Source organism: Phalacrocorax aristotelis, chromosome Z (genome assembly GCF_949628215.1).
Source record: "Phalacrocorax aristotelis chromosome Z, bGulAri2.1, whole genome shotgun sequence".
NCBI classification, from domain to species: domain Eukaryota; kingdom Metazoa; phylum Chordata; class Aves; order Suliformes; family Phalacrocoracidae; genus Phalacrocorax; species Phalacrocorax aristotelis.
The window spans coordinates 38,215,589-38,228,428 of NC_134311.1; the positions used below are offsets into that span (position 1 = coordinate 38,215,589).

The 12,840-nt window shown below is 42.0% G+C and overlaps 1 protein-coding gene across 2 annotated transcripts in view; it reads right to left on the reverse strand.

The window, feature by feature from the left end:
• NTRK2 (neurotrophic receptor tyrosine kinase 2) overlaps nt 1–12,840 on the reverse strand; it is a 200,211-nt gene that overhangs the window by 35,896 nt on the left and 151,475 nt on the right. For both annotated transcript variants that reach the window (XM_075078494.1, XM_075078499.1), the window contains 2 exons: nt 8,206–8,378; nt 4,359–4,593 (listed from right to left, as the gene is read on the reverse strand). In XM_075078494.1, coding sequence (XP_074934595.1) covers nt 4,359–4,593; nt 8,206–8,378 — 408 coding nt within the window. The remainder of the gene's footprint in view (nt 1–4,358; nt 4,594–8,205; nt 8,379–12,840) is intronic.

The following is a 12,840-nucleotide window of genomic DNA, read 5'->3' on the forward strand; positions in this document are numbered from 1 at the left end:
GGGGTTTTCCATGTGGCTTGAGAAGCTCGAGGTTCTTGTAGCTCCCCCTACCCTTATCAGCTACTGCATGGTTTCCTGCAAGTGTGGAAGGCTTGGGCTCAGAAACATTGCATTGCTTCTTTCAATCCTATAAGCTATGCTGACTTTATATAGCAAAACATGGTATACCATATGCAGAAGATTTTAAAGAGAAACCGGGTCACTGGACTTCATACTGAAATCCACCCTTTTGGGTTCTTCTGCCCAACCTGTGCCAGAACTGGAGGAAACTAATTTGTGACTTAGAAATATCTCTCTCCCTTTGGGGGGAGCTGGGCCTAAAGGAAGACGGAAACCTCACTAATAGGTTCCGTCTTGACAGATCCTTGTGCGGTTTGTCCAAGCAGAGGAAAGGAGTCCTTATTTTCTCCACTGTTCCTTGTGCTGTTGCATAAAGGCAAGTAAGTTATACAATAGCTAAATAGGGATTACACAACTGAGCTCCATAAGTCTAAATCAGAAACAGAGTCTCTATCCCGCACTGGACAAACATAAAAATGGGGAATGGTGAAATTCTGGTCCTAATGAAGTTAATGGCAAAGCTCTTGGTTACTCCAGTGAGATCACAGTTTCATCCAAAATCTTGGCTCAAGCCTGTAGCTGGCTGACCAGGCTGGATATTTAAAGCATTTCCCTGTAAACTTTTTCTAAGTACTGGGGTTATTTTTTTTTAAAGCTTTTTGCTTACGATAAAAGAAATGCAGAAAAGTATTTTAAGACCAAGTACTGAGCAACCACTTGCAAACCTGAACTGGTAGCCTAAAAAGGGCCCGATATACTGTCTCTGAATGCAAGAACAAATACTAGCAAAGTAGTTGTTCCCATGCTTCAGGGTCAGTACTTTAAGCCACTGAAAGCTACTGCTGAGTCACGCTATGTGGGTATCAGAGGAAAAGATGGGAAACCCTGACCTGTGGGGGTTGGGAGTCCAAACAACAACGAGATATCAGCAAAACAAATAAAAGCCCCTAATGAACCTGAGACTTAAGCTCTGCAAGTAAATAACTTTCTGAAATGATCCACTGTATTACAAGGACTGCAGTGCAGCAGAGGGCCACTGAAGCCATTTGGCACACAGACCAAACTAATTACTTGACAGTTGTTTTAGTTTGGCCTGAGGTGGACAGCAGTGCTGGGTAAGGAAAGCCACTGCAGTTTCTTCATGTCCCCAGGCTCATTTGGTCTGACAACTGAAAATTATTGCCGTTATGCTGAATGCTAGCATGTGCACCAGGGCTCCCACCCACAAGATTCCTGCCTGATGAAAAAGAAAGGGAAAAAATGGAGGAGAAAAAGGAAAGCTTGTGCAGTCAGGGCCACGCATCACATTTATTCCCAGCCCAAGGGTTATTTCTCTCCCCCTCTTCCCTGAAGCATCTCTTAACGACTGAGCTGATTCAATGCAGAATGTCATTAACAATCTAACAGTGAACAAGGACTGGGGATCATCTTTATCTTACAGGAATAAGCTATAAATAATCATCTTGGGCAAATCCAACATCCTGACAGGGTGGTAGGATCCCAAAACACTGATTCCAGTGTATTAATAAACACAAATGCTGAACCATTTTTTGCAGAGCTTTTTGGAGCTGCGTAAATCCTTCCAACAAGCATCAGATAAAGCTGTCAAGGTTGGGGAAGAATTGCTTCTACGTATGTAATTAAGCCTGAGCAGTTAAAAAGACTTAGCCTGCTATAAACAATTCGGTATGGTAGGTCACTGCCACCCCAGTGTCATTGCTGACAGTTTCATTACTTAGGCCTGCCATGGATATAATTCTCCAGGCAACCGTCTGGAAAGTCATCAGAGCCTTGACTGTTTCATGACCAGCTTCTGACCAGCCCACATATGGCCCAAGCAGGGCAGGCCAAAACCTCACAGGCTCAACTAACTTCCAACTTTTATCACTGTGAAATATGGTGGCATGGCGGGCTGTGGCCCTGTCCCTCCTCTGCACCAGCTAGAAGCCAGCTGGAACACGAACAGCCAGAGAAATGGCCATTCTTGTTTTTCTCACTGTGCAGAACAAGTGACTACCCAACTTGTAAGTTTCATACCCACCCATTATACTGCAAGGTTACACCATCAGTTTGGATGGACCCATGTTACTTTACAACTTCATTCATCCCCTCTGATACCTGTCTACCTCCTTCTCCCTTCATTCACACTTTTGTCTTTTTCTAACACCTCTCTACACTTACATTTCTTGCCGTATTCACTCCCTCTCTCACATCCTTGATTGCACCTTCTTCACGCTACTCCCACTTCTTCTCCTTAGTTACACTCTGGACCCCAGAGATCCTCCCTTGGCCTCAAAAAAAGTGATGAAGAGGAAGAGTAGAAGGAAAGAAGAGTGATTCTGTGTAAGAGGTAGTGAGAAATGCAGAGTATCCTTTTAATAAGGCCCTTTGAGAGGTAGCCAAGTTAGCCAGATTTTCCTTTGGTGAACCCCTGCTTTCTCCAGGTCATGGGTCTTGTTCTATATTTGTGCTTCACTGGGTAGAAGCTTTGCTTGAGTGCTCATGTGTAGCACTCAAGGATTAAACCCAGAGGTACATGAGCAGGTAAGGTGACGCCAGAGTCAGTACACCAGTGCATGCCCGTGCCAGGCCTCCGTTGTTCCCAGGAAGCCCATAAGATTACTTAGCTTCCATCCATTTTTGCAAGTAGTTATTCTGCAGCAGGGAGGTATCCATTTTTTCAAAAATAATCCGAGCATTTATTGTTCAAAGATGCTGCCTCTGTCAAGGTCTTCGCAAACACTTACTGTTAAGCATGGACATGCATTTTTAAGTGTAATGATGAACATGGTAAACTAATCCAGTCTCACTAAAGTACAGAACAGAGGCACGCCTCCAGTCCCAACAAGTATTGCTCATACTTCAGATGCAAAATCAAGAAACCCTGGCCTTTGGTGCTCACTGGTGTCCTCACAAACACAAACAGAGGCAGTGATTACCATTCTGTATATTTTTCCAAGTTCTGAAGTGCAGTCACATTTGTTTTACATTGACCATTTCCAAAATAACAAAATTTAAGAGGAATCTGGCTCATATGTTTACTAAACACTTATGTTTGCCTTTTGAAATAAAAGGCAAAAAACAGAGGAGACTTACTTCTCAGCTGTTAAGTGAAACAACACTTAACAGTAATTCTTGTGTGTAGCTTCCTCTACCCTGTCCAGCCTCAGCCAGAGATAGAGACAATCTCGTTCCATGCCTCCCACAAACACTGACACTGAGGTGACACTCTCCTTTACGGACACAGCATCCCATATTGGGTGGCTAAGGAAGAGTCTTTCATTTTATCTATAAGGAATTCACTGGCAACAAGTCACGTGAGAGGCAGATACAGAAAATGTGCTTGAGGATGCTGAGTGGCTTATCTTACAGGATAAGCTCTAGGGTTTATAAACTAACAGCTCAGCTACGAATTGCCTTCCCCAAGCCACAAACACCTGATAGCTTTAGTTCCAATCATGAAATTACAAATATGGTAGCAAACAGCAAATGCTGTGACCTACATGGCTTGCCACATGGTACAAAGACAACCTCAACAACAGTATTAAAAGTACACCGTCCTGTTTATCCTAGTGATCCTAGAAGCCCTTTGCAAACTTCATACATTATTTTATGGCAACCAAGCTCTGAGAAAATGGCCTGGGCCAGAATGAACAAGTACGATGGGCGGGGTACAATTACCCACCACAAAACAACTCTTCAACCATAAACAATAAACATAAACAACCATAAACAGTAAGATGTGGCTTAAGCCAGGAAAAACTTACTGAGAGCCTTTCAGGTGCTGAGGATGTAACAATCTCTCACCTAGTCTCTTCCTGAGTAAAATAACTGGGACAGTGTTGCTTTCCAGTATTACATCTCCTCTAGTAAACCAAAACATTATACAATACCTAAAAGTTACAATTTCCATTTGTCTTAGCAATATACAAGAATATATTTTAATAACTTCAGAGTGCTGGTCCAAATATACCCACTCTTCCTTTTCATCTGGTGCTGCTGCTTCTTCACTAAAGCCAAGCAGAAGTGCAAAATTTCTGCCCAGAGGAAAAGACATTTCTGTGATTTATAATTAGAATATAAAGCCAATAATTACAAACAACAGGGCATACCCATCTTACCCTGATTAATTCTCTCCGAATTTATCAAAACTTTACTCAAAACCAGGTTCTCCATATGCCAGCATCTAAATTGCCTGACAGACACACGGTTGAGTGTAAAAGCAGAATCAGTCACATCAATGTAGTAATATGACTGAACAAGACCTAGGTTATTACCAATTCCAGCAGTTTACTTACCCTATAGTAGTCTGTGCTGTACACATCTCTAGACATCCCAAAATCCCCAATCTTCACCAGTAGGTTCTCACCAACCAAACAATTCCGGGTAGCAAGGTCCCGATGCACGAAGTGCTGCGATGCCAGGTAAACCATACCAGCCGCAATCTGCTGGGCAATGTGAAGCATCTGGGATTGGGTCAGCTCAGCAGAACGGTTGCCTTCTGCCATCAGTACTGCATCTGGTCCATGTGCCCTGCACCACAATACAAGCTGATTAAGTGACACACCACTTGGAAGCTGGAGAGGTGAGAGGCATTAGTGAGCCTAAAACCACACAACTGACTCATTCAAATATATTAACAAAAGGGCTACAAATTCATTGGTGAGATAGGGGGAGATTTGTACCCTGGATTTTTTAATTACTGTTTTCCTTCATTGTGCGAAAGACAGGTGGTGTGAAGAGCGTTACACAACAGGTGATATGTTACTTATGGAAACGAGGCACATGCATTCATAATATGCCTCTCTGTCTGAAACCACCACCTTTCTCCTGTTTTGTTCTACTAATCTCTTCTGGAGAACGGCTGGCAAATGCAGCTGTTTGGCAACTGAGGAAAACCTTGTCACTGTATAAGACTGAAAGGCAATGAATTGGCATGCATAGCATCACTTTTCCTGCGACCATCATTCCTTGATTTCTACACGGAGAAAGGCCATTGACCTTTCCATCTTTTCTTAAAGAAGAAAGAGCAAATTCCTTCTGAGATGCCATCTGAGAAACAGGGGCAGCAATTTTACACTTGCACTTCTAATTTCCTATCCAAATGCACAGCAGGAAGTAATTTTTTGCATATGTCATCACCAAGGGTGAGTCCTGCCTGAAATGGGAAGTCTTGACAATAAGAAGAGGACACAAAAATGACACCATTCGAAACAACTAAACAGCTTCAGAAATGCAAGCTATTCAAGATCTATCAAGTCCCTAAGATGCAATAATCACTGATTAATGACAAATTTGTATACACTCCAGCAGAAGGAAAGCTGGTTTGCATCTGGAAAGCCCAGCAAAGTACTGGAACACATGTGCTTCACCCATCTTGACTATGTTAGCTCCAGTACACACATAACACCCTAGTATCTCGAAGATACAGATATAAACATTCCTACACACAACCTTTTCTAGTACGCATTACTAGCTAATCCTTATCCGATTAGTGAGGTCATCTGGCAAACATTCCTCATTTGATACACTTTAGAATATTCTGAGTACCCCTTTCCATCCATTCCATTATTCTGAGTTTTCAGAAGCCTTTTTTATTCCATTCCTGCAGACTGTTCTTCCTAAAAGACCACCTCTCCTCTTCCCTCCTCAACTTTATTTTTTTTTAAATATCCTAGAACTGATTTTTGTTCTCTCTCAGAAGTCCTTCCTTCCTACAAAGAGGAGTTTTGGAGAATCACCCTTGTAATCAACAAAGGTGAGGCCTGAATTCATCCCTAGGGGAAGGGCACAGGAGTTTGGAAAAAAGCTGCAAATGAATCAAATCTGTGAGATCAAATCTGACATTACCTATTAGAAATATGATATTAAAATTGCCCCAAGGGAAGAACTTCATGAATAAAGTGACAGATGTGAGAAAGAGATGAAGGAGGGTGTGCAGCATTGCTGGGACTGCATCTGGTACCAGGCAATGAAGCTCACTACCACAGGTGGCCATTCAACTGGTCTGGGTTGGGGGGTAATAAATAGAAGGATATGAAAACTCTAACCAAGACTCATAGGCAAATTCCTGTTGAAAAGCACTGTACCTTATCATTGCATGATTTTTTTAATAACTGTTCTCAGACATGAAGCTCTGAGTTGCTAAATTAGAGCCCTCTTCATCTTTTGCTAGCTTCCTCGAGGACATGATCTGTACCTAATGAAACTTTTGGATTATTCTTAATGCTCCATTCACCTTTCTTGTCCTTTTGGTGCTGACTGTAAATTATATGCTCCTCAGTGTCTGCAACAGCCAGGAACATTGACAGAGATTTCTCTGGATCCCCATCAGGCTTCATCAGGCCAGAGGAAGCACAGGGCAGGCCTGACTTCGAGGCTTTAGTATTAGATGTGAAACAGCTTTTGGCCGCATGCAGACAGCAAGGCTCGTTTGGGTTAAATTTCTGATTCATTTTTCCCCGACAGCCTTTGGTGGCGCTGCAGGGTAAGAAATACAGGCTCTTACAGCCCGCTTACAGCTAACCTCTGATCTGCAGCACAAGCTGCTGCAAATGTGAGAGGAATGACAAATTGGAGCTTAGGTTTTACAGTTTGTCCCAGCATAATCATTTTATGTTCTAAAGACAATTAAAAGATAATTTAAAAATAAAGATAATTAAAATATAATTTAAAAAGATAAGATCTAAAGTAGGAAATATACTGTCTGCTGAACTACCTTTCTGTACAGTAATTTAAAATCAGAGTTACGAGGTAGGAAAAGGCCAATTAAAGAATCAAAGAATAAGTATTTCTTATGAAATAAGAAATTATTTCTTATCAGCTGTGAATCTGGCTTCTTCTAGTGGAAATTCAATGTCCTGAAAAAGTATTGGGATGGCATCTTAGGAAACTGCAGTTCATTCCTGATCCACGGCAGAGGTCCAACCAGGCAAATGTAAATGCCCAGACATGGCTCTGACAATATACTTAAATCCTCTGCCAGAGAGACAATCAGTCTGGGAAAAGTAAGTAGTGTTTGCTCTGCATCCCCAGTTCAGACCCCTGCCTCTCTGCCAAACTTGGCAGCCCTGCAAATAAGGGAGGATGCTAGTTGAAGTCATTTACTTTTATGGTGTAGCTATTTGTTCAGCAGAGATAAGAAAGACAGCAAACTCATTTCACACAGGCTATCAAAAATGCATAAATGGCAACACTAGCAGTCACTAGCCATTTCAGTCAGAAAATCTGGACCCATTTAATGGGACATCTGTTTTGATTGTTCTACAATCTTTCCAAAATGGTGGTACCCCTAGTTATCTTTGGCAAGAGAGATCTCAGTACATTGAAATGCCTTTGCGATATCCCTTGATGAAAATCACATAGAAGACCTTGAAAGAACAGTCCCTTATGCAAATGGGTTTGGTTTTTTTTACATAGGAGTAAAAGCTGTCTCTTAAATGTTTATTTTTATGTCAATGAGTGCAAGCTAGTGGAAATGGCACATACACTAGGCCACTGTTCAAAACTTCCTGGTTCATGAGTTACCTGTTACTGTGAACCTTAGGTACCATCTACTTATTTATGACTGTTTTATTGCCAAATTTAAATTTCTGAGGCACATTCCTGAACAGCTTTATGAAATAAAGCCCTCATCCAGACCCCAAGAGGTAGCATTTTCCACTGCACTGAAGTTTCCGTGGCTCACAGTATCCTTCCTTCAGATTAATGGCAGTCTTTCCAAAACACTGAGAGGAGGGAAGAGAAAAGGGGTTAGATTTCAAAAGCTCTTAGATGCCTACAGATAGTGATAGGTGTTGAGTGGGATCTTCCCAAGTGCTACCAGAAAGCCTGCAAGAAAATGATTCCTACTGTAAGATTTATAACCAAATATTTCAGAATACAGTGAAATATATTGGAAACAATATTTCTTTCGTTCTCACTCCTTTGGTGCAAAGTGTAAGGCTTGACTTAATGGTATTTCTAAATAAGCAAAGAAACAATGAGCCTCACATCCCAGTACAGAAGACAAGAATTGCACAGATTTGCTCTCCCAAGTGTCCTCATTTTCTAGTGGCAGTAGTTAATTTGACATTAAGTACCAGCAACACCTACCTTCTCTGCCCACTCCTGTCTCAGCAGCACAATATGTGTTCGTAGATTTACCTGAGGAATTTGTTAAGATCTCCGTGCTTCATATACTCAAAGACCATGATGAGCGGATCACCCTCGACACAGACGCCATAGAACTTGACGATGTGCTCATGTTGCAGGTTAGTTAGCAGCTCTGCCTCACGGTGGAAGTCCTTGCGGGCATTGTCACTGGCATCCTTCAGTGTCTGGTGGAGAAAACAAAAATGTAAGGAAGAGGAGTTGTTTGCAGAAGGTAGCGAACACGTGGGATGGCACTGTAAGGGTAAGATAAGGACACTCTACTGCATAAAGAATGGAGGAAGTACTTTCTTAGTAACTCTTTTAGAAATGCAGATGTGATGCTTAAGTGCAATTAAACAACAGCAGTACAATTTTCATTCTTCTGCCACACGTTATTCCAAACAATGATTTTTTCGTGTAAGAGGATGTAGGAATACTCATGATCTTACTGTGCCAAGTGTTTTCCAAACACGGAACAAATAAACTGATCTTATCAAAAGAATATACTAGTACACAGCTGGTTCATATCCTTTAGCATTTAAAGGCAAATTCTAGTATCCTGTTGGTATTTACCTTTCTCATATGTTCTTTAAAATAAAACCCTGCTTCCTTAAAATATTTAGTGGGAACGTAGATGCATTCTTTATGTATTACTAATGTCGCTGTTGCTGATGTTGGCCCCTATGGTGTGCTATACATTAGGTAGATTTATAGAAGGGTATGTCCCTGGACCAGAACTTACAATCTGAGACTTCAGCCAGAAAATCCTCTAAAATTCAGTAAATCTACTCACATGCCTAAGATTAAGCATATGTATAAATAACTGGACAATTAATCTTAAAATGATAGACAGAGATGAAGTAGATGCAGGTCACAATTCTGGGCTGTCAATTTTTCTCACCCCCTTTTATTTATACAGCTATAAACTCTTGCATATTTTCATTTTGAAGGAAGTATATCAACACTGGATCAATTAGGAGACTTAAGTGTTGTAAAAAAAAATAATGCTAATTTAACTGCCACGCATAGGCGGTTTCAAATGTCTTAAGAACTACACTTCCTGAGTAAGGAAACACTTTCATGCACCAAAAAAAAAAAATTCTGACACCAATTAGATGAGGAATAATTATAATTGACAAGGCTCTACCTTCAAAAGGTACAGTGGTTGCACTATACTAATTCAAACAATATTTTTAAAACAGTACAAGAAAGATAGCAGTTTACCATTGTTCACAAATTATTATTCACAGAAAGTGATATCTGGGCCCTGCACCTCTGGATTTTAACTACACCTAGACTTAATACAAAGGAAGATGAGACAGAAAAGTAGTGGCATTGTTTTAACTAAAGATGCTTTTTCCTGGCCATCTAGTCACTTTATTTTCTACCTTGAATTCATACACAGAGCATGGGACCAACCACACTCATCAGAACAGACACAAAACAAGTTGATACAATCATTCTGCCAACAAAAGCAGTTTTTAGCTGCAGCAGTCATGGCTTGTTCAAGCTTTTTCTTTACCAGAGAATTCAGACAGCTTTTCTAGTATTATATGTATGCATGTGTGAAGAAGGACCTAAAAGATTACTGTCAGAGAAAATACTTGTTTTGCTTGTGAAACGGCAACCACAGGTCTTGAGATACGAACAGGTACTATAATAAGGTTCAGGTTGGGAGGCAAGGAGCAAGGCAGACTGGATAGCCATCTACCAAGTTCAGGGGCTTTTTCCTGTGGCTTTCAGGCTCTATGGATCCTAGAGGCAACAGAAATCACTCATGCCACAGATGCCCCTTCCCTGAGGGACCCACTTATGAATCTCTTGTGTCTTCAGACCCAGAATCTTTTTTCCACAAGTTTTACCAGTGATGATGCAACAAGGATATTGCATCATCAAAGCTTCACAAGCTATGATATATTACTATGCACGGCTACATCATCTAAAGTGGGTATCAAATTGGCTCCCCACTAGGGTTCCCACACAATCATATCTGAACTGAGCGAGGACTGAAATTGAAATGTCTTCCACACTTCCAGGCTCTGGAATGATGCTTTAACATGATACAGGCACCAACCCACAGTCCAATCTACACTATATAATGAAATCACTGGGAACAATTCTGTTGTCACTTGAGTTTCCTCTGGTGGCTTTATGTATAAAGTAATTGGACTGTAATTCTTCTCAACAACAGAATTAGAAAAACAATTAATATAAAAATCTTTTTTAAATAATAGCAACCTGGGAAAAAATTGACAGGGAGGAGCATAGGCTGATACCCTTTCCAGCAGGCTCTTTCCCTGTAAAGACAGTAAAAATGCTGACAGCTCTGCCCTGTGAGGATGGCATATTGTATATTTCAGAAGATGCTTTTTATCTCATAGAAACAGCAAAATTATCATATGACAGAGCAGTTGCCATGGCAATTACACATTTTCTGTCAGACAGCAAAACGCAGAAAGGTCTAAAACCCAGGTAAAACTCAGGCAGTGTTTCTGCTACGAAGGGGCAACTTGAATTTCTGTCACCCACCATTGCAAAACCCCCTTTTCATTATTTCATACAGCACACAGAATAGACACAATGCATGAGAGATAGCTGACACAGTCAGGCAAAGAAGAGACTGGAAAGTGACAAAAATAAGTACATAGAATTTACATAGAAATGACATTGACTAATGCGTTTAGCTTGTTCTCAGTGCAAAAAAAAAAATAAAACCAAAATAAAACTGTAAGAGTGTAAGAGAGAAAAAGACATACTCATTATTATTATCATGACTGACAAATATGCCAAAGCTCTGCATACAAAGCACTCTCACCAGTCGATAGGAGCTTTTCCTGATTAGGAACTGAGATAAAACCGCATGTCCTTTCCAGCCGCTCAAGCCAGCAGCTAAGGAGGAGGGACATACTCCCTTGGGCAACAGAGGGACCCCCTGGCTGTTGCAGGAGCTCCATGTCTGCTGAGTTCATCCTTGTGACAGTTGGACTGCCACCCCATGCTTATTCTTCTCCACAGAGTCCTTGCCCAGGTGTCCGCATACCATCTGGTCTCTGCAGACCTGTGCAGTGTAATGAGTTCAAACTGACAGCTCCTTAGTCCACCCTAATAGCACAAAGCTGCACTCACGGGCAAGTCAGACCTAGAGCAGGGGTACATGGCTCTCAGCAATATCAGTATGACTTGGTAATGAAACTCTCACAACAGCTGCCTTTTATACTGTTTCAGCCTTTCCCTATGAAATCCTTACTACTGCTCTCCATCACCATACAAGAGCTGAGTGGTATATTTCCTCAAGGAATGATGGGGTGGTTTTGAACCTTCTCTGAATGGAAGACCCGAAAAGTTGGAAACCTTTGTTTTTCCTCTGCAGGTGCCATGGAAATGTTCTTTACCTCATGCACATAGCAGTCTGTTAGCTGAGCACAATCCAGGACAGCACAGGGTGAATCCCCTTCCCACCTCCCAAGGGAGCCAGAGGCAGCTGGGAACCTGTGCCCTGACAGTCATTCTCACCTACACCTCTGGCCAGGTTAAACTAGTGCAACACCTGCCATGCCTGGAGATCTAACCCTATGAGGACAGTACTGATCCAGGCCTGAACAACCATTGTGGCATGGCAAAATGGCCCACAAGAAAACAATAACTTTTCCTTCCTCTACCCTCTGTTCTCTAAAAGTGTCTGCAGCAAATGGTGTACTGTTGTCATGTACAGACTCACACCAGGGGAAGGCTAGTACAGTGTCCATGCAACCACCTTAACCTGTGGTTAAGCTCTCTGCTCACAGAGTTTGACCCACAGAAAGCATTTCCAAACACTCAGTGCTCCCCGCAAAATATCTCATAGTTGAAACAAATTTAAACAGATTGTTTTTCTCATCTTCCAAGGAACAAAAGCTCAAGCACTTTGGTTTGTTTATGCTAAGCCTGATTTTATATCTTCCCAGATTTTTCTGGGCCTCTTAGTTCCTAGATAATTTGCTGCTGCTACATCAGCATTTCAGATACCAGCTGGCTGAAAAGCAGAAGGATGTGTGTTGAGTCAGTTGGAGCAATGCTCAGGGCCAGGCGCAAATCACAGAGTTGCACAGGCAGCTGGTGTGGACCACCAGCCCTCCTGATCCCCCAGCCCCATGCAGGTGAAACTGTGCCTCCTCAGTGCTGTCATCCCCCTGGCACTGCCTTTCTCCTCAGCAAGTACATATACCCATTCAGCTCACCAATTTTATTTCACTGAGACAGATGTGTTGTGGTTTTGCCCATGGGGGTGAACCTCTCTAAAGCCTTTGCTGTGCACTGGGAGAAGCTGCCCTCCACTGCTGGCATCCAGGTCTGCTTCTCTAAGACTAAAAAAAATCCCCCCAAAAACCCCACCCCACCACACCCTCCCAAAAAAAAGACAAACCCCACACATTTTCACTGTCAAACCCTGTGCCCAGTGGTGGAGTCCAGACACAGACCTCTGGCTAGCTCTCTGCACACCGGTGAGGTCCCATACCTTGACCTTCACAGTAACTGGACGATACCTGTGAGCTATGGTTGGTACCATGGTGAAAGAGAGAAGTGCCAGGCAATTAACCCTTCAGTTATATGGGAATCAATCCAACGGCACAGCTCGCCAAAAAATTTGCTCTTTGATGGCAGACAGAG